The 22,969-nt window shown below is 41.0% G+C and overlaps 1 protein-coding gene across 12 annotated transcripts in view; it reads right to left on the bottom strand.

Moving 5' to 3' along the window:
* Window positions 1-1,320: 1,320 nt before the first annotated feature.
* TPK1 (thiamin pyrophosphokinase 1) overlaps window positions 1,321-22,969 on the bottom strand; it is a 346,106-nt gene continuing 324,457 nt past the window's right edge. For all 12 annotated transcript variants that reach the window (XM_045864113.3, XM_045864115.3, XM_064575817.1 and 9 more), the window contains one exon: window positions 1,321-8,075. In XM_045864113.3, the coding sequence (XP_045720069.1) occupies window positions 7,957-8,075 (119 nt within the window). In that variant the 3' untranslated portion in view covers window positions 1,321-7,956. The remainder of the gene's footprint in view (window positions 8,076-22,969) is intronic.

The raw sequence follows: 22,969 nt of genomic DNA, 5'->3' as shown, positions 1-22,969 counted from the left end.
TCTCTTCCAGTATTGTCTGATATTTACATAATTGTGACCAACATGTTCATATGCACGGTGTCCTTTTTGCTCTTAACATCACCCCCTGTGACAGACTGCTCCCAGGCCGCTCTTACCGGGTCCATAAAGGGCCATCTTGTACCACGTGTGAACGGGTGGTGTCCGCGCTGGAAGCTGATGCTCGTTAGCATTCCAAGTGGGCGAGAAAAGGAAGCCGATTTCCGTCTCTCTTCTTTCCCCACTGTTCTACCCGAAGTGCAGGTCTCCTTGTGCCCACTTTCTTGTCTACCTTCCCGCACGTCTTTCCTCTCGTTCTTCCCCCTTTCTCCCAGCTCTCTCTGTCCCTCACCCGTCTCACGGTAATGGGAGCCAGTGAGGGCATCCCTGGACCCCAGTGTCGGCCTTGCAGGAGACACTCAGATCTGTGTTAAAGGACAGCAGTATGTCAATTTGAAGGTCCCACTCAACTGGATTTTCTGCTTTATTGGAAGTTAACTCGTTATTTTATTTTTTAAAAATATTTTTATTTATTTGACAGAGAGAGACACAGCGAGAGAGGGAACACAAGCAGGGGGAGTGGGAGAGGGAGAAGCAGGCTTCCCGCTGAGCAGGGAGCCCGATGCGGGGCTCGATCCCAGGACCCTGGGATCATGACCTGAGCCGAAGGCAGATGCTTAACGACTGAGCCACCCAGGCGCCCCGGAAGTTAACTCGTTATTCTAATGAAGTGGCACAGGGTTCATCTCATCTCCTGCCTGGGACTTTGGACCTCATGGAACCAGGCTGACTCATTTTCATCTCTGCCCTTCCATCTGCATTGTTAGAGAGGTCACTTTGCCAGCTAGAAATCTGCAGCCTAGGATGCTGCCGGGCAGATGCGGTAGCAGTAAATTTTCAATGAGGCCCTAAGAATACATCTGTAAAAAATATGAAGTTAAGATCGCTTCTGATGGTCTTCATAAGGAGCACAATCTAGGAAACAGATGTATCCTCTCCCTCAGACTTGATGTAGGTCTACACTGGATCTCCTGGGGAGTTAACATAGAATCTTGGAGCTTAATTTAGAGACCAGGGCCCCACGAGGGTTTGTTCAGCCTTGGACTGAGCCCCGGGGTGCTAGCCCTGGCATTCTGTGGTTGTCGGGTGGCAAAATTGTCAGGAGATTCTTTTTTATGTTAAGATGAATTGTGCCTCCCATAAAGTCTCCAAAAGGTCCTGGTGTGTGGAATGTTTCGAGAAGGCCAGAATAGGAATAAGTGGAAACTATAGTAACTTGGGGCTTCTGTTACTCTGAATTTGTAGCCAATCCATTCATCTTGTCCCCTTTGACTCTACTATTACTTCCTTGATTTTTGTGCTATGGAGCTTCAGCTTTTAAAAATTACACACGTACCCAGGGGAAAGGTTAACCTTAGAGCAACTTGTGGTAAGCTATTTTTCGTGAAGATGGGAGTGAGTAACGGTGGCGTCAGGGTGATTCACACCATTTCTGTATTCACATAAGACACACAATTACTAGCAACATCTCCTTTGGAGAAGAAATCAGGAAAATGAATTTTTCTTTTTGTTGGAAAACTTTCTTCCTAAAAAAAAAAAAAATCTATCCCACCTCCATTTAGCCTTAAAAAGAATATATTGGCTTCTTCGTGATTTAATCTGTGACTTGTTCCCCGTAAAATCGTTCTTCAGTGCCACTGGCATACAAATATTCAAACTGACTGTGTTGCTCAATTCCTTGCAGTGGAATTGAATAAAAACTTGGATTAAAAGGTCAACTTCAAAATATGCACAATAAATTCACCAACAAAAAGCTTCCCAACAACTTTCTGCACCGTTTCTCCTCATCTCATTACTCATGTAGGCTCCTTGAATTTTAAGGCCTGAAAATAAAAGAGCAGAATGTGTAGACCACTGGGGCCTAGGAAATTTTTTTTCATGAACAGGGAATGAAATGTAGAGTGAAAAGTATTTCTGAAATTAATGAAGTTGACACAGTAGAGAGAGAACTGGCAGACACTTAATATTTCCTATGGTACAAAAAAAGGTAAAACTTCTCTATTATTTTAAGAAATCCCTTACTCTATACCCTTCCTATATTTGGTCCCATAGCCATAGTATTGAAAGCCTTGCTATTTTTGAGATGATTATTTTTCTAATTTTATAACAGACGATGGTAAAATCATTGGGGTTATCCAGCAGGGGCTGGTGGGACAAAGTATAGGAATTTTTATGTGAGTAGAGTGTCTTACTGTTACATAGAAAGCTGGTCATGCGTTCTACAAATATTTGCTGAGTAAACTACATAAATAAGATCGGAAGGCTGGTTTTTTGGATAAGATCATTTTTTTTTCATAAGAATCCTTTTGTGGCATTTATACCTTTTAAAAAGTTAACAGTGCTATCTACTAATAGAGAACACTAAATCAGAATAACAAATAATGAGGTTTAGTATGGGTAATTCAGTTGGAGATAACATACCATTTATTTTTTAATGGTTTTAGACTCCTCAGGCTGTTTTCTTGTGCGAGCTAAAGGTAGGTCATCTTTGGAACAAGTAGATGTAAACACAAATAGAGAAAATATTGGAATCGAACGTCATGGTCTCCAACTATTTCAAAATAACCTGTGTTCTTGTCTGCAGTCCACTTTGACTTGGGACAGCCATGGTCGTTCCTTGAACCCCCCAAAGCTGAAAACAGCTCCAGCCACAAGATTTCTAACTCTGAAAAATTTCTTTGTTAATCTCATATTCTTTCCTTTTTTCCCCCGGCAATTTAGGCCACTCACACATGCTCTTTACATTTATTTTGACCTTGATTCTTTTAGTCCATACTGATTTCCCAAACCTCTGTTGTCCGTTGCCTCATGGCTTTCATTTTCCTTCCGTCTCTTTCAAGCGACTTAAAATTCCTTGGCCTTTTGAGTTTGTTACTAGCTGGGCTTTGCTTTGGATGATGTCTTTAAGCCCGGCCTTGGTGCTTTGAACCTTATTTATTTTTTCAGATATGTGAGTGATTGAGTATCTATTAAACCCTGTCTGTCCAATCTAGAATTGGGGATTTTATCTTTAGGGTTGAGGAACCTATTCAGTGAAACTTTAGCATACCTACTTAAATCTTGGGGGATCAGGGAAGGAAAAGAACAGCAGCTTTCAGGGACTAGGGAAGCCATGCACTGTTCCTGGGTCCCGGGTACAGGTGGGGAGGCTCGTTCCTGCACCAGTGGGACCACACACTGATTTCCTGCACACCTGCTGCAGACGAGGCCCGACATGAAGACTGAGAATGGAGCAGATACCGTGAAACCCCAAATCCATGCTCCCAAGGGGTTTATAGTCTAGCAGAGGATTCACCATGTTAAGCAACTAAGCACAGAATTAATTATGCCTCTCAGATGGGACTCTAGTTCAGTTCTGCAGAATTTTATATCCCTAATTTCCCATGTTTATTGTTCAAAATATAACTGGCTTTTAAATATTCACTAGTCTTTAGGATTTGATGGTATTTTTGAAAGAAATATTTAAGGTATGGTTTGTAATCTTTTATCAATGCCTTTTACTGTTAGTTAAAAACCTTTTTTACAACCTTTAGGCTAACACACTATTGTGTGTCTTAGATTTCTTGGTTCTCAGGGATCTATAGGTCTATTAGGAGAAATTTCTTATTTCTTAACTGAGTCATCTCAGGGTCCTGTTGATGTTTTTTCAAGTCATTTGCAGGGATGGCATTAATCTTTCTTTTTATTTTGCTGCATACAAAGTCCTTGCTTTCAGGGGTAGAATTAAGTACAGTGAACAAGTCCTTCATAACCTGTGAAGAAAATGATGTTGCCAGGACCTCTTTCTGGGGTTGTAAGCCTTGACATTTTGTGTATAGTGGGAAGATCACACATTAGCTCTGAGCCTCCGGGGTGCTGAGCCAAGGGAGAATAATTGATCATGCCTGCCAGGAGAACTGTTCTGAGCTGAGGCTCAGACGGGGGCTCATCAAGAGAGAAAACTGTGATGGATAAGTGAAATCTGCTGTGGGCAAGGAGGGCCTTGTACTATAAGTACCAGGAATTTTCCATTCCCGATATATTGACCCCTGGGAATGGCTTGACCTTGTGGCTTTTTTCATCTCCCTCCAGTTAGAAGGATCATTTATTTTATTCTGAACGGAATGCTTTGGACACAACTTAAATAATCTAGCTCTCCTCCCCATTCCTAATGAAGTTAAACTGATGTTCTTATTCCCAAATAGGATCACATTCAGCCTGCTGTCATTGGCAGGTTATTCCTCTTAGCACACATATAAGAATGAATGTCATTATGAAATGGGGAAGATAAAGTGGTAAGTTAGACTCATGTTGTCTTAGGAGAGAATGCAGAACTCTTGCATTTACATACACATTTTTTAGAATTTCCTTTATGCATTTCACTCTACCCCTTGGTGTGTTTTTTCTATCTAGAAGAGATTTCTGGGTGTTTTTCGTTTCAATTTAGAATAAAATTATTAAAGCATACTGTGTGTGCACACACTCTTGTGTGCATGTTTGTGTGTGTCTAGGTCGTGTGACGGAATGTGTTTCTAGTGGGGTTTGAAAGTCACCATTCAGACCACACCCTTTTTATAATCATAGAACCTTCGGGAGTAGAAGAGTTTCCTCCTGCTTACTGACTTGGCCTATATCATCAGTCTCAATCACGTCCAATCCATGAGCAGCTTTGATTGTTCAAATAAAACTCTGGAAGGCATGAATTTGAGCAGGGGTAGTAAGCAAGGTCTGTTTAAAATGCATTCCGCAGGTGTGGAAGCAAACACAAATGTCTGAGCACTTACCTTCGTGAATGCGCAGGCTGTCCTGGCCACCTCCCCCTCACTCTCAGCATCCCCTCTGACTACTGGGTTGGCCCTAGTTCCCGTCCCAAGGGAACCTTGCTCTGTCTGCTTAACAAAACTTCAGGAACAGACATTTAGTGCCCTGGCCGTCCTCATCTGGGAGAGCGGCCCCACTCTGAATTCCTTGGACCACAAACGGCTTACTACATCTCAGTCTCGTGACTCCCACCAGCGTTCCAAGAGCTGTGGCCATTGTCATCTCCCAGCCGCCTGTGGAGAAGAGCCATCAGGGTGTGCTTTCACTCCTCAGTGACTTAGGTAACCAGATGCTATCCTGGGGTCGCCATCACGAGATTTATAAAAGCCACACGTCCGACCCACGTAAAGAAGAAAAGACTGAAGTCAAAGGGGATGAGAAGCACAAGTCACTTGGCCAGCAGGGCCCAGCTTCCAGTGTCCCTTGCGGCTACGAGCTGGAGGTCAGGATCCAAACCGGAGGGTGGGAAGAGGGGGCTGCCTGGGCACCTGAGATCTCACCGTCCGCATACTCCTGCTGTAGTAAAAACATAACAGATACGTGTTTAGATGATGTGGCGAGGAAGCACATAGAGGAATAGCACTTAGGCAGCTTTAAGGCCTGGAACGGGGTCATAGCCTGGCAGGAAGTGGGAGAGGTGCCCTCCCTGGAAGGGAGCACCCTCCCCGAGCCTCCGGTGGCTCCAGCGTGATACGCAGACGCTGAGTGTGGGCTGTCTCCGTGCTTTCCCCCTTCTGCTTACTACATTTCAGAAACTATATTCTCTTGGCTAAGCATCCCTTAGTAACACTGGTTAAGATTTTCAGGAAAAACAGGACATGCATTTTTTGGTAGTAAAATTTTAAAACAATAGTCATTTCTTTTATGTGTTGAGCGTATGTTTCTGGTAATGAGTATGTAATGGCTGAACCTCAACTTCTAAGTGAAATAAAAAGTGCAAGTGTCAAGAACGCTACGCACTTTACCCGCCACCACTCTGCTCCCTTCTAGTTTGTGCAGATGTTGTTCAGGGCAGTGGTTCGGAGGTCTTAGGTACTAAGTTTTTCCACTGGGGGTTCTGAGTTAAAGGACCTCGACTGACCTTTCCCCTGGCTTCTTTGCCCTTGTGTCTGCTGTGAATGGGAAGGTCAGCAGTACAGGGACAGAAGCTCTGGGATGTGCGTTTGGCGGAGAACGTGCCGCAGGGTCTAGAGGGGGGCCTTCCACACAGCACAGCACGGAGTGCAGGGTCTGGGCCGCTCACCTGTGCTCTGACCCTTCTGCTTTTTCTTAATTCCCCAAGGTTCTTCCTCCACCTTCGCTAGTATGGCAGTCCCTTCTATTCTTTTTTCTCCAGCTTATAAATATCTTTGAAAGCAATCCTGTCTTTCCTAAGGCCTGCAAGATAAGCAGGTGCTCCATATAATCCCTCTTTTCTAGATGGGCAGCGAGTCCAGAGAAAGAGCGTAAGCACTGGCACATGGGATCTCGTGCAGACCTTCCGTGCAGCTTAGAGCAAGTATTAATACTGGCTGCTTGCTGAAATCAGAGGAGTGAAGTGCTGTTGTTATTAAACATCCTTTGGGCAATTTTTTTCTTTTTGTACAGAAACATTGATTATGAGAGATCGGTGACAATGAAATACAGTTGAGAAAACGGGCTGTTTTCTTAAAAACGGACCACAAACATGCACACTGGTCACTAAGTATTTTTATTTGACATCGGATTCCAACCTCCTATATTTGCGTAATAATCACAACTGACCTCTCGTGGTGAACCTTCACAACTGCATGCAGCTCAACTGATTCCCCTTTCACGCTCCACTTAAAATCCAACTCTTGCTTTATTGTAACACCAGGAAGGAAAGAGCTGCTGCTGGTCCTTGAGAGCAAAATGGGGATGTGCGTTCATAAAACCTAGTGGGTGGGTTCTCCTCACGTCATGGTTTGTATGACACCATTTCATTTGGTAAATAGGATAGAAAAGGGTACGAAGAGAGATGAGGGTCTCATAAAAGAAACAAGAGTGCATTTCAGTGCCCCATGTGGTTTGAACCGCTGAGCTGGTAATGCTGTGCATTCTCTGCTGGGTAAGTGCCAGGTGTCAGGGTCTAGAACCTGGGCAGGGGGGGAGCGGGAGGAAGCTGCGGCATCACCCCGCCAGCCCCTCCCAGGTTCTGGCTCAGGACAAGGTTCCGGGAACTTGGGTGAATGTCTGGACCAGGACAGGAGCTCAGGCTTTCAGACCCAGATTCTTACTACTAGGTGTCAAACTCATTTCCTGGTCCTCTGCATTAATTTTGGGGCCTGTGAACCAATGCTTTTTCAGACTGAGTAATGTCAGAAACAATTCAGTTTTCGTGCATGAGTTTCCTATGCACAACATCTTCAGCCTTGGTTGTAATTCCAATGAGGGCAGTTCTCATCTGTCACTCCACTGGAGCCTAGTGCACTCAGCTCAGAGCCAAGCTTGGGGTGAAAGCGTCAGTAGGGCTTTATGAACTGTCATTCACCTTTCATGCCGTTTCTCTCTTCACCTATGGCTGCCTGTTTTCAAATTTAATAATTAGGTCAATGATTCTTGATTTATTTTTAAAGGATAATACCAAAGACAGGTAAGGCCAGGGCAAAACGGTGCTATTCTGACATCCCACTCTGAAAGGAAATTTTTTCCCGTATTATACAATGAGGACTCTAGCATTAACACTCAGACGTAGCCTTCGGTGTAAGGATTTAAGGATGGGCAGGAGGCGGCTGATGTGTTAAACACCAAGGACCCTCAACCGAGAACTTTCTCAGCTTCAAAATCAAAAACAATTCTCTAGGATAAATGGAATGATAATAATCGGTACTGAATTTTATAGGGGAATAATCCACAAGTTTTCCAAGTGAATGTAATAGAGCTTATTTACTTTCTTCACAAATAATCATTTTTTTCCCTCACTGTAAAATTGGGATCTGTCATTTGTGTTACCTGGATTATCTAAACATTAACATCTTTAAAACTACTGGGCTTCCCACGGAGAGGTGTAAATTTCTGTAAATCAAAGTTCTTGTTGAGCAATAAGTCGGCGGCAGATGAGGTAAATCAGAGGCCTGGCTGTGGATGCCAGGTGCTGGGTCAGTTTTTGATGGCCATGGTCCAGAGGAGTGGATGGTCCGTTTCCACGGTCACGACACCAGATCCATCATAGGTATTGGAAGTACTGACCAGTGTCCCAAAACCAAGCATGTTGTTTGCTATAAGAAAACAATAAAACAATGTTTAGTGAGAGCCAACCTTTCTCCAGTGTGGTGGAACTTTGTCAGCAGTTACCAAAAAGCAGTGAAGCCTATGCTTTGATATAAGCCATATACAATGTAGGACAGGCGAAACACAGCATGTGGGATTTTGAAATTGAAAGTTTCCATAACTTTCCAGGAGTTGGTTATTGGCTGTTAACCATTCTGGAATATATGCCACTCTCGGACAAAATTCCATTAAATTTTTAATTTTTTTTTCATTACCGATTGTAAAATCAAAACCCATTTTGTAATGTGCTACTTACTTCATTGCCTGGGTGCAATTATAATTTTTCTTGATGATTGAGAATTAACATTTTACATAAGTTATTAAACTCTATAAAGATGCAGTTTTAGCTTCAAGTCTGAATGATATGGGGCGGAAAGCTAATTACTCCAAAAAACCACGGGATTTCGGTTATATTTTTCTCATAAATTAAGAAAAGCCAAAATGAGCAAGGCTTGCTTTCTGTAAAATTAATAGAAACTTAAAGGTCGAAGCCAACTGTGAAATCTTGAGGAAGCCATAAGCTCAGCTGTAAAATGAGGCCAAGAGGTAAGAGAGAATCTTCTAACTATTTAATTAAATCAAAGTGAAGGCTTAGGAGTTAAGTGATATATATGTAATTGGTAAGTAAATTCTATGTATGTATGTATATATTCTAACAGGTTAGCTGGAGTTAATGCTTAGGCATTAAGGCATTAAGTTGAGGTAACCTCACTTTCTTTGCTTAGGTTAAGAGCAGTTCATCAACATGCCCCAAACTCATGACTGTCCTATACACATTCCATGATAACCAATATTATTCTTTTGGCTAAAATTCAAAGAGAAAAATAAATGGAGCCCCTTTCCTTTAAACAAAATGTAACTGAAGTTACAGTGCTTTGGGGAAATAACCGAATTATAATGCTCACTTCCCACTAGAGGGAGCTTGTTATCTTCCTGAGAAAATTTTGAAAAAGGCAATTTAAAAATCCAGAGATAGTATTACCAGTTAACACACTTTACTTATTAAAACTCAAATTACTTATTTTTCAGAGTTGTCAGCGTCTTTACTAATGCAAACACAAAGTTACAAGGTAAAACCATACAAGAATACGGACTGTGCCTCAGGTAATATTACCCTAATATATAATTCAGTGTAAGAAGCTCTCGCCTCTTCAATAATTTGGAAATTTTTTGAGATGAAGTTTCTAAATGATACTAATATTATTTATTTATTCATGAGAGACAGAGAGAGAGAGGCAGAGGGAGAAGCAGGCTCCCAAGGAGCAGGGAGCCCGATGCGGGACTCGATCCCAGGACCCTGGGATCACGACCTGAGCCGAAGGCAGACGCTTAACCATCTGAGCCACCCAGGCGCCCCCAAAATCATGAATTTTAATTGACTATGTCACTACAATTATTTTGGACTATATTCCTTCAAGTCAAAGAATCATGCTTTTGGAGCAAACCCTAAAGTCTTCCCTATAAGAAAAAAAAAAGTTGTTTTTTTTTTTTTTTTGTTTTGTTTTTTAGGAAAATAGTTGGAATTATGATTTGAACTCTCCTTACCCCAAATGTTGGAGGGTCAGTTGTGAAGTAAAATAACAAGACTGGCAGACAGACAACTTCCCACAGATGGGAAAACAGATTATTTTCTTCCAGTTCTATTGATATATATTGATGCATACCTATATACTAGGAAATGATCATCACAATAAATTTAGTTAACATGTATTACAAAATTTTTTCCCTTGTGATAAGAACTTTTAGAATCTACTCTTACCAACTTTCAAATATTCCACACGGCATTGTTAACTACATTTATCATGTTGTACATTATATGCCCAGTACTTCTAGATCTAAGAACTAGAAGTTTGTGTTCACCTTCTCCTAATTCCTCCCCACCCCTGTGCCCCTGGCAACAAAGTATCTGAGGTCGGTATTTTTAGATTCCACATATAAGTGAGATCATACAGTATTTGTCTTTCTCTGTCTGACTCACTTCATTTAACATAATGCCCTAAAAGTCTATTCATGTTGTTGCAAATGGCAGATTTTCCCCTTTTTATGGCAGAATAATATTTGTGTGTGTGTGTGCCACAACTTCTTTACCCATTCATCCCTGATGGACACATTTCTTGGCTCTTGTGAATAATGCTGCTAGAGACATGGTGTGCAGATATCTCAACATAGTGTTTTCATTTCCTTCAGATATGTTCCCAAAAGTGGAATTGCTGGATCATAGGGTAGTTCTAGTTTTAATTTTTTGAGGAACCTCCATAATGTTTTCCAAACTGTCTGTACCAGTTTACTTTTCATCAACAGCATTCACGGGTTCTCTTTTCTCTAAGACCATGCCAGCATTTGTTATCTTTTTTTGATGATAGCGTAAGGTGATAGAGCTCTTTGTGGTTTTGAGTTGCATTTCTGTAATGATGAGTGATGTGAGTGCCTTTTCATGCACCTGTTGGTCATTTGAATATCTTCTTTGGAAAAATGCCTATTCAGGTACTTTGAATGGATTATTTGCTTTTTTTTCTTTTTGCTCCTGAATTTTAGGAATTCTTTATATATTTTAGATATTAACTCCTTATCAGATATACAGCTTGCCAATATTTTTTTCTCCTTTTCATACATAGGTTGTCTTTTCATTTTGTTGATTGCTTCTTTTGTTGTGTGGAAGGTTTTAGTTTGATGTAGTCCTACTTGTTTATTTTTTAATTTGTTGCTTGTGCTGTAGGTGTCTTAACAAAACATCATTGCCAAAACCTGGGTCAAGACAATTTTTCCCCTAGGTTTTTTTCTAGAGTTTCATGGCTTCAGGTTTCATGTTTAAGTCTTTATTCCATTTGAGTTAATTTTTGTGAATGGTTTAAGATAGGAGTGAATATCCAATTTTCTCAGTACCGCCTATTGAAGAGATAGTCTTTTCTCAGTTGAGTATTCTTGGATCCCTTGGCAAATATTAGTTGATTGTATAGCTGGGGGGTTAATTGTACAGTTCTGGGTTATGTTCCATTGGTTCATGTGTATATTTTTTTATGCCAGTAACATACTGTTTTGATTAGTACAGCATTATTATATAGTTTGAAATCAGGAACTGTGATGCCTCCAGATTTGTTCTTTCTCAGCATTACTTTAGCTATTCAGGGTCTTTTGTGGTTCCATACAAATTTTAGGATTTTTTTTTTTTTACTTTTGTAAAAAAAATGACATTGGAATCTTGATAGGGATTGTATTAAATCTATAGATGGTGTTGGATAGTATGGCCATTTTAATGATATTAATTCTTCCAATCCATGAACATGGAATATCTTCCCATTTTTGTCTTATTCAATTTCTTTCATTAATGTCTTGTAGTTTTCAGCATAGAGATCTTTGACCTCTTTGGGTAAATTTATTCCTAAGTATTTTATTGTTTTTGATGCTATTATAAATGGGATCATTTCCGTCTTTTTCAGATAACTCATTGTTAGTATATAGAAACACTACTGATTTTTGTATGTTAATTTTGAGACCTGTACCTTTGCTGAATTGTTGATCTGTTTTTGGTGTGGCTGTTAGGATTTTCTGTATATAAAATCATATCATCTGCAAATTTACAATTTATTTCTTCTTTTCCAATTCTGATGCCTTTTATTTTGCCTAACTACTCTGGCTGCGACTTCTAGTACTGTGTTGAATAGGAGTGGTGAGAGTTGGCACCCTTGTCTTCTTCCTTATCTTACAGGGAAGACTTTCAAACTTTCATCATTGTTAGCTGTAGGCTTGTCTATATGGCCTTTATTAGATGGAGGCACATTCTTTCTATACATTTGTTAAGAGTTTTTATCATGAATGGATGTTGAATTTTGTCAAATGCATTTTCTGCATCTACCGAGATGACCATATGATTATTTTTTTCTATTAATGTGATGTATCACATTTATTTGTGTATGTTGAACCATCCTTGCATCCCAGAGATAAATACCACTTGATTATGGTGAATAATCCTTCTAATATGCTGTTGAGTTCAATTTGCTAGTAATTTCGTTGAAAATTTTTGCATCTGTATGTATCAGGAATATTGGCGTGTAGTTTTCTTGTAGTGTCCTTATTTGGCTTTGGTATCAGAGTAATGCTGGCCTCATAAAAGGAATTGGGAGTGTTTCTACCGTCTCAGTTTTTTGGAAGAGTTTGAAAAGGATTGGCACTAATTCTTCTTTAAATGTTTGGTAAAATGCACCAGGGAAGCCATCTGGTCCTGGGCTTTTCTTCATTGGGAGATTTTTCATTACGGGTTCAAGCTCCTTACTAGTAATTCATCTGTTCAGATTTTCTATTTCTTCCTAACTCAGTCTTGGTAGGGTGTATGTTTCTGAGAATTTTTCCATTTCTTTGCAGTTATCTAGTTTGTTGGTGTAGTCTTCATAGTAGTTTCATAAAATCTTTTGTATTTTGGTGGTTTAGTTGTAATCTTTTTCATTTATAAGTTTTTTTGATTTGAGTCCTCTCTTTTATGTTGGTTAGATTTTAAAAATTGTTTTCCTTTTCTGTATTTCATTTTCTAATCTTTGTTTCCAATCTTTTCTTTCCTCTGCAGACTTAGAGTTTAGTTTGTTCTTCCTTTCCAAGTTCCATAGATACAAAGTTAGGTTGTTTATTTGAAATCTTTCTATTTTCTTTTTTTTAAAGATTTATTCATTTGAGAGAGAGAGCACAAGCAGAAGGAGAGGGAGAAGCAGACTCCCTGCTGAGCTGGGAGCCCAATGTGGGGCTCAATCCCAGGACCCTGAGATCATGACCTGAGCCGAAGGCAGACGCTTAACCATCTGAGCCACCCAGGCACCCCCAAATCTTTCTATTTTCTTGATGTATGCATTATAGCTATGAACTTCCCTTTTAGAACTGCTTTTGTTGTTTCCTAAAAGTTTTGGTATATCGTATTTCAAGATACTTTTTCTTTTTAAATTCTTCTTCGACCCACTGGCTGTTCAGGAGAATGCTATTTAAGTTCCATGTATTCACAAATTTTCCAGTTTTCCTCCTGTTATTGATCTTTAGTTTCATACCACTGTGGGCAGAGAGGATAATTGGTATGATTTCAGTTTTCTTGAATTTGCTAAGACTTGTTTTGTGGCCTAACATAGGATCCTAAAAAATGTTCCATGTGCTGGCTGTGTTCCCTGCCCAAGTGCAACTGTAGGATGGGCTCCACAGTTGTGTGGATTTGTTGGTCATGCTTCTTAGTTAGGACTACTATTATTCTCAGGAACAGGCATGGCTATGAATTAGCTTCCCTGATTGGGCAGGGCAGCAGAACAGGGGCTAAGGCCATAATGGCTTGTTGTTTGGGGACCCCAATCAAGCAGGACTGTGTACCATCTCTGGCCAGATGGGGTCACCAGCTTTGCTCTGCAGATGGGGAGAGCCACTGGCCATGTGCTCAGCTCATGTGCCACTGTAAGCAGGGCTGCGAGGTGGGCTACGTGGCTTCCCCTGTACTTTGGTTAGGTTCCCTGGTTGGGTGTACTCAGAAGGCTGTACTCAGGAGAAGTCAGGGCTACAAATTCGTTTTCCTGCTTAGGTGGGGTTGCTGTAAATGCCCCAAGGCTGGCAAGGCTCTTTTCTGGAGGCCGAACAGGCTATAGTCTTGGCTCTGCAGATGGGAAGGGCTGCTGGCTTGGCTGTCCACTCAAGTGCTGCTTAATTGGGATTGCAGGATGGGCTATGCAGATTCCTGGGAGCTATAGTTGGGTTTCCTGGTCGGTAGGTAGGTAGGACTATAAATTAGTTTCCCTACTTGGTTGGGGCCATAGAATAGGCCCCAGGGCCTGCAAGTCTTTTGTTTGGGGACCCAATTAGGCAGAACTGTATGGTAACTGGGGTTACCATTCTGGCTCTGAAGGTAGGCAACTTGAGTGCTGTGGGGCTAAACAGTTTCCCAGGGGCTCAGGCTTCCTGCACTGGGAGTTACACTCAGCAGTAGGTAACCCTACGAAATAGCTGTCCTGCTCAAGCAGAGCAACTGAACTGGCTCCAAGGCTGGTATGGCTCATTATTTGTGGTCCCAAATCAGGCAGATCGGTGCCCCACCAAATTCCTGGTCAGACTGGGCCACAATCTTGACTCTGCAGATAAGCAAAACCACTGGCTGGTCTTGAATGCTGCTATGAGTGGAAACTCGGTCTTCCAGGATCCAAATGTGATCGCTATAAACTCTGTTCCCCTTTTCAATCACAATCTGATGCCCAGTGGTCAAGCTGCACAATTCCCCCTTGATGTGAGACCTGAGTTGGGGCCTCTTGTGACGTGACCCACAGTGCAGGGGAGCTGGATGTCCACCGTGGGCTCTGTTTCCTGTTGGAGAAACTGTAGGCTCCGGAATCCTTTTGGTGCAGTGTTGTGCTGGCCTGGGGAAGGAGCCGTGTGGTCAGTGTAGCCGCTCCTCTTGCCCTTCTGATGCAGTCCGTCTTGGTCTTTGTGCTTTAGGCGCACCCCCATCTGGGTTCTAGGATTTTTGCAACGGTGTCTCTTCCGTGGATAACTGTTAGTTTCTTGTGAAGGGGACTGAAGTTAGGAATGACCTATGTTGCCATCTTGATGCCATCACTCTCTCAAAATCTAGCCCCAAAAACTTGTCCAAAACCTTGGCTGGCTTAACATTTATATTCATTTCAACATTTAGACAATTGAGATGTAGTGGGTTTTTTTCCCCCCTCTTTGTTTGCAGAAAGCAGAATTAACCATGGTTCTAAGATAACCAGTCACTCAGATCAAGTCCTGTTTTAACTAGGGACAAGAATATAAGTTACAGCTTGTATCAAATTACAGGAAACTATCACATGTGATCAACATAACCTGAACCTGCTGTGTCTGAGTGAAAGTGCAGTCTCAGCTGTGTGCCTCAAAGCCCATGCCATCGACTGTTTGTTTGTTTGTTTTTAAAGATTTTATTTATTTGAGACAGAGAGAATGAGAGAGACAGAGAGCACATGAGAGGGGGGAGGGTCAGAGGCAGAAGCAGGCTCCCAAGGAGCAGAGAGCCCGATGTGGGACTCGATCCCGGGACTCCAGGATCATGACCTGAGCCGAAGGCAGTCGCCCAACCAACTGAGCCACCCAGGTGCCCTGCCATCGACTGTTTTAAGGGCAGTTGTGATGTAACGACAACAATATTGGCCAATGAGGGCTGGTTACGTTCCTGTTCCAGTGAAACATAATACCTGATATATTAGAGAACACAGAAGCACTGCCTACCTTGTGGGTTTTCATATTTTAGAGAAATAGAAGCACTTAAGAATAAGAGAAACGTTAGCATAGATTTTACAATTTTCGTCCATGATCTCAAACTGTTTTCTTTCCCAAAGGTAAGGATAAGAGTTAGGCATGTCATATTCTGTTGCTTTACTGACATCCTAGCAGCGTCTGTGTAAAGCTGGAAAGACTGAGGACTATACGGCAGAAGCTGGCAAACTGGTGGAATTTAAATTATTCAACCCTTCTTGTGTCACATGAGGGTAAGCAGGGCCATCTGTCCTGCTGTCTTGCTTGCCCTCCTCTGCCGGCTGGCCTAGTGGTCTGTGGCTCTTTTGAGCTGATTGACAGTGTAATAGAGGCCGTGGGGAGGCTTCTGACGCTTTAAAGGCCTGGAAAGCACAAGTGGGAAGGACTTGTTCCCTGTGCTCCCGGGGGACTGTTCTGCTCTGATACTTTGACGGAGGAAAGCTCTCCCTGTCAAAAAAAAGTCTAAACCCTGTCGTGTGAGGTAAGTGAGTCCAACCCAGGTTCAGACGATGGCTCTATGAACTCCGTTTTCTCATCTATAAAATGTGGATAAGAATATCTACTTCACAGAGAAGCCGTATGAATTATCTAGTCAACAATCTAACACATAAGTATTAAATTTTCAGCTTCTTTGCTTTCTTCTGTCAACGAAGTAGGTCAAGGTTTCCTTTCCCCACATCAATAGTCTTTTAAAATGAAAAAGAGAAATTGCCATGATTTGAACGACTAGCAAATGCCTTACTTCAAGTGATTAGTTTATAGTCAGCTGAGAGGTACGATGAGATAAACTTTGCCAGGCTGGTAAATCATTTGTTTTTATAAGGTATTTACTATGTTATCCTCTTTGCTGGACACTAGAGCTAGAAAGTCAAGCCCAGCAGACCGGACAGAAGCATGGGGCCAGGATGGGTTGTGTATTCAAGCAGGAAGTGAATCCGTGGGTGAGGGGTGTCACACACAGGCCTGACGCCCGTCCTGGCTTCCTAAGAATTTGGGGGTTGACACTGGTTATTTTGTAAAAATAAGTAAATTATAAAAAAGGCAATGCCAACATTTCTTAAACTGATGAAATTGAAGGAGTCAGAGAAGGGAGTAAACGTGCTTTGCCTGGGAGATGCTAGACAAGAAGGGGATATCTGAGATGGGAGTAATTTTCGTTCATTCCACACATCACCCGAGCACTTACAGTGCACCACGTGCTCAAGGTACAGCCGGTTTTTATCTGCAGTTTACAGATGGGGAAAATGAAGTTGAGAGAGGTTAAATCCACAGGCTCTGATAATGAAAGTTGTTAGATACACGTTACCAAGGGAGGCTAAGGCAATTCTTTGAAGAGTTTTAAAAAGAGAATTGAGGCTGCTCTGTTCCCTAAAGTAGGGAACTGTCAGCAGCCTGATGGACTAGAGTAAGTGGGCGATGCCGTGAAAGGATGGAAACCACTCTAAACCTTAAATGAATACCATATATAACACACAGAAAAATGTTTAATGATGCTCTCATGGTGGATCTCAAGGTTCCCCACCATTAGGGAACATTACGTAAAGTTCTGGGAGAATACTGGACATATCACTAACTATTTCAGACATAAGCGCACCACCGTATGCTCTACTTTCATCATTTACTCTCTGGAGAAGCTTAGCTGATTTGGAGAAATGCTATTTATTAAGAAAATGTGACAGATTTCATCAGCAGAAAAAGCAAACTATACTGCCTCTGAAATCAGTTCACTAGGATTGGTCTTTACCATTTTAATTATTTGAACTATAGACTTAAAACAGGTATTTACAGACATATATGTTTGGCAAACTTTTTATTTTAAAAATTGCTCATTTACCCTGTCCTAATAATAATATCCTTTCCAGAATTCCTGTTTTAAAGTGGTTTCCTATAAAACAGCATTTATACTTAACGGTTCTTCAAAATTATCAAAAATTAAATATTGCTTTTTCACACTTTCTTGAAGGCAGAAACTCAAACTAGTCCTGGTATAGAGCTGGAGAATACCTGCCTTTCATGTACATTTATTGGAATCTTAAAAAAATATATACAAGTTGGAGAGCATCTGAATAGAAATATATCCAATTATCTGTATCAGCACTGTTGAATAGAAATACGTGATCCAGGGCGCCTGGGTGGCTCAGTCGTTAAGCGTCTGCCTTCGGCTCAGGTCATGATCCCAGGGTCCTGGGATCGAGTCCCGCATCGGGCTCCCTGCTCTGCGGGGAGCCTGCTTCTCCCTCTCCCACTCCCCCTGCTTGTGTTCCCTCTCTCGCTGTGTCTCTCTCTGTCAAATAAATAAATAAAATCTTTAAAAAAAAAAAAATGTGATCCACACATCTAACTTTTAATTTTTCATTAGCCACATTAAAAAGTAAAAATAGATAAAATGTTTATATATACACACTTGTGTTATTTTTGTTGAGATATAATTAACAGATTATATTAGTTTCAGATATACTACATAATGATTCGATATATATATTGAGAAATGATCACCACAGTATGTCAGTATGATGTCCATCACCACAAATAGTTAAATATTTTTTTATGTGATGAGAACTTTTAAGATGTACTCTTAGCAACTACAATACAATATAGTATTAGTAACTAAACTCACCATGCTGTACATTACATCCTGATGACTTGTTTTATAACTGGACAATTGGATCTTTTGATCACCTACACCCATTTCTTCCACTCCTAACCTCTGGCAACCATGAACCTGTTTTCTCTACTGAGGGATTCTTTTTTTTCTCTGTCTCACTTATTTCACTTAGCATAATCCCCTCAAGATCCATCCATGTTGTTGCAAATGGCAGGATTTCTTTCTTTTCTATGGCTGAATAATATTCCATTGTGTGTATATGTATGTACACACACACCACATTTTCTTTATCCCTTCATCTGCTGATGGACATTTAATGTTTTTCCATTTCTTGGCAATTGTAAATAGGGCTGCAATGAATATGCAGATGAATATATCGTTTCAAGTTAATGTTTTTGTTTCCTTTGGATAAAACCCAGAAGTGGCATTGCTGGATCATATGGTAGTTCTATTTTTAATTTTTGTCGGAACCTCTGTAGTGTTTTCCATAGTAGTTGCACTTATTTACATTCCCTCCAGCAGTGCATAAGGGTTCCCTTTTCTCCACGTCCTTGCCAACACTTGTTGTCTTTTTGATAATAGTCATCTAGCAGATGTGAGGTGGTATCTCATTGTGGTTTTGATTTTCATTTCCCTGATGATGAGTGAGGTTGAGCACATTTTCATGTACCTGTTGGCCCTCTGAATAATTTTTTGCTATTAAATTTTATGAATACTTTCTATATTTTGGATATCCCCTATCCAATATAGGATTTGCAAATATTTCCTCCCATTCAGTATGCTGCCTTTTCATTTTGTTGATAGTCTGATGTAGCCCCATTTGTTTATTTTTTGCTGTAGTGGCAACCTTTGATTTTGGTGTCAAATCTAAAAAATCATTGCCAAGACTGATGGCAAGTTGCTTACCATCTCTGTTTTCTTCTAGGAGTTTTATGGTTTCAGGTCTTATTTTTGTGAATGATGCAAGACGGAGGTCCAGTTTTCCCATCACCATTTATTGAAGAGACTGTCCTCCCATTGCAGATTCTTGGCTCCTTTCTTGTAATTTAATTGACCACGTATGCACAGGTTCACTTCTGGGCTCTCTGTCGGGTTCCACTGGCCTGTGTCTGTTGTTGCTTTTTTTTTTGCCAACAACACAGTGTTTGGTTAATGTAGCTTTGTGATATTTGGGTTGAAATCAGGAAACATGCCTCCAGGGGTGTTGCTGTTTATCAAGATTGCTTTGGCTATTTGGAGTCTTCTGTGGTTTCATACAGATTTTAGGACTGTTTGTTCTATTTCTGTGAAAAATGACACTGGAATTTTGGCAGGGATTGCATTGATCTATATAGATTGCTTTGGGTAATATGGACATTACCACGAGCATGGCATCTCTTCCCATTTGTGCCTTTTTCAATTTCTTTCATCAAAGTATCATTTTCAGTGTACAGGTCTTTTATCTCCTTGGTTAAATTTATTACTATGTATTCTTTCTGATACAATTGTAAATGGGATTTTTTAATAATTTCTCTGATAGCTTGCTATTAGTGTATAGAAATCCAACAGATTTTTGTATGTTGATTTTGTATCCTGCAACTTTATTAGTTGTAACAGTTTTGTTTTTTTAAAGAGAGTCTTTAGGGTTTTCTATGTATAATATCATGTCATCTGCAAATAGTGACAGTTTTACTTCTTCCTTACCATTTTAGATGCCTTTTATTTCTTGTTGCTGCCTAATTGCCCTGGCTAAGACTTCTGATACTCGGGTGAAGAAAAGTGGTGGGAGTGGGCCACTTCATGTTCATGTAATCCAGTATATCTAAAATATTGTCATTTTAACATGTCATCCATATACAAAATTATTTTTTAGATATTTTACATTCCTTTTTTATAAGTCTTTGAAATCTGGTGTGTATTTACAGCATATCTCAGTTTGAACAAGTCAATTTTAAGCATTTAACAGCCGCATGTGGCCACTCTATTGATTGGACAGTACAGATCTAGGTTATTGAAGCAGAAACCATACTTATGAATCAGTTATCTGTTTTTTCAGGGAACATTTATCACGGGACTGCAGATATGTATTCACAGAGTTTCAGGTTATAAAGGGACTATTAAATACAAGTGAGCATATCAAGTCTTTTAAAATTATTTCAACTTGGAATGGATCAACAGACACTTGGACACTGGGCATATGCTCAGCAGTAAGAAAGATGGAGTCCTCTGCCCTTTAAGTTAAAGGCTAACAAAACTAGACAAGAAAACTGAAAATGTAAAATCTAAACAAACCTAACAAAATTACCAATAGAATATATCCTGTGTTCTACAAGGAACTTAGTAAGTAGACTCCTGCCTGGACATGTATGAGGTGGTTTTCTAAGTAAAGTCCTTGCTCTTAGTCATCACCTGTCCTCTCCACTCCTCTAAGTTCCCTAGCCGATTTTGCCATTCCCGCCTGAAAGAATAACTGATGGAACCTAATTGCTTATAACCTCGCTGCCTCTTACCCCAAACATCTCTTGGCCTGGTATTTAAGGCCTTTCCTCAAATGTCTACTTTCTCCCATATAAGCTACTTGCCAGCCACCACATGCTACTTGCTATTCCCTTAACAGATCAGGAACTTCCTACAAGAAATTTTGATGTTTTTCCTCTTTCTGGAACATATCCCATCTTTGCTATGCTTGCTGTATCCTTTCAGTCCCTTCTAGCCTGGATAGCTCTCTTTGATTCTCTACCCACTGCAGGCCAAATTAATAATACACACACAAAGAAAGACATGCAAATGTAGAAAAATGTTAGCAGTTCTAAATCTGGATGGAAAGTACAGAGATTTTGCTGTTCTGCTCAATTTTTTGGGAGGTTTGAGATTTTTTTTAATATTAAAATTCAATGTTAAAATTTGGGGGGAAGTTAGGGGAAAAAAGACTAGGAACTCGTGAAGGAAAGTGCCTTCTCCTTGCTTATCTTTACTTCCTCAAAAGCTGAAGTGATGCCGTTAGGAGAATCAAGAAATGCTCCTTGATTGGAAGTGCATTAAAATAAACCGGAATTGAAGAGAACGTGCACCGAATTTAGGAAGCAGGCATGCAGCCTGTGGTATGTGCATTAGTGGCTGCCTGGAAGGGCCTCTACAGGGATGCTGGGCATACAGACCAGTGCAGGGCACAGGCTGCTTCTTCGTCACCTTACTGAAGCTCACCCAGGACAGCCCTTACACTTATTGACACAGGAAGACCTGAAAATTAACCCAAATTATGCCTGGTGCCTGGAAAAACGGTAAGAGCAGACGTCTTCATTGTGATAGCAAGCCCTCCGCAGTGCTTTCTTGTAGGAAACCCTGACGAACTGAAGCCGCCTCCCAAGGTGGGCCCTGGTCACCTCTCTATCCTGATGACCAATCCTTTCTTAAACTCAAGTGTCTAAGGAAGGGCTATTCTAATTCTCTACTTGAAAGTGGCTGCATTTATCTTCGTCTCTCTCAGAAGTCACACCTTGCCCTTGGATGAGGGCTGGACTGATGTCCATTATTCTTCCCTCTCCACTCAGCCTGCTGTCCCCAAAACAATTAGACCAAGAAAATGCTGCAGCTTGGAGTAACCAAGGCTATTTATGCCAGTTAGAAAAGGTTTCCCAAGCACTTTCAAATGTTCAGGCTTTTCTAAAACATGCTGTTGTTATTTTTCTTTGCTAAAAAGAATTCCCTAATGTGTTATATCATTAGCATGTTCTACTCAAAGGGCCCACACTGCAGTTAAAGAGCGCATCATCAGAACTGCTTTACAAAAAAAGAGGACAGTCCAAATCCATAAAATGTGGCCTATTTAATTGTTAATGATGAAATGAATGGTCTGTGTAGAAATGGCCCAAGACTTTCAGTGTGGGAAGTCCGTATCAGATTTAAATCTGTGTGCAAAGACAGACTTTGGCCTGTCTCCCGAATACACAGGCAAGTGTGATGATTGTGGCTGCCTGTGGCAAAGCTGACCGTTCCTGACGAAGGTTCCCATCCCAGTTCGTGACTGACTGGTGGGAGAACCCTGGGCAAAGCCCTTTAGTACTGCTGGCCTCAGTGTCCTCCCTGAAAACAGAGTTGACCTGCCCACTGCAATATTCTGACTTCTGCTAAAAGTTCTTCAGGTGACCTTAGCATCCATTTGCAAAATACCACTCTGACCTATCTTTTGTTATCTTGGATGCGGCTGGCTGTGGACGTGGATGAGGTATGTAACAGTCTTTGACTTCTCTGTGAAAGTACTGAAAGTTTGTATTATTGTCATAATTTCATCTGCACCGAGGAAGCTTTAAAGGGGCATTTGCTTCTATCCTTCAACAGAGATTATTGTAAGTACATCAAACAAATGGCAATAGCATAGAAAAGTGAAGAATATATCAATCTCAAACCCACAGGTGACATCTGTGCAGAATAAGCTAAGAAGACATAATCTGTGCTCTTTATGATTTACCAAGTCAAATCAGATAACCCCAAACAACAACAAAAAAACCCCAGAGAATATCCTGGAAGGAATAAGGGGTAATGAGGGACCGTTAGCAACCACCGTACCTCCTTCTTATCCCTGGAGGAAGAGACTCAGCGAATGGCACGTGTGAGGCTGGAAAAAATCGGTGGCACCCCCCCGCCCCCACCAAATAACTGCTTTGAAGGACATTTATTCATTTAAATAAGATCAGATTAAACTAGCCTATAAACCAGCTTATTCATAGCTCAGGCATAAGATGACCTGTCATCTGTAACAGGATGGATGCTGTTGGTGAAGGTACCTATTAACCTTAGACGGGTAGGACCTGGATTACAGCTGCCACCTTGAGTATGGACAGAAACGGTTGAAGCATGGAAATCATGCAAGGCAATGACACATTTTGGTTTGTGACATCAGAAAGGCCAAACCCCAGGTGGCTGTGGAAATAAAGCTCTAAAAGGGGATGAAGGCCTGACTATTGCTGTTCTTGAATGCCAGGTCAGACAAAAACGCTTTCTGACATAGTTAAAAAT

This window comes from Mirounga angustirostris, unplaced genomic scaffold (assembly GCF_029215605.1).
Source record: "Mirounga angustirostris isolate CCGP_5_RB_7025 unplaced genomic scaffold, mMirAng1.0.hap1 SCAF_12, whole genome shotgun sequence".
Classification (NCBI taxonomy): domain Eukaryota; kingdom Metazoa; phylum Chordata; class Mammalia; order Carnivora; family Phocidae; genus Mirounga; species Mirounga angustirostris.
Note: the sequence above shows the minus strand (reverse complement) of the source record. Positions and strands in the feature narration are given on the sequence as shown.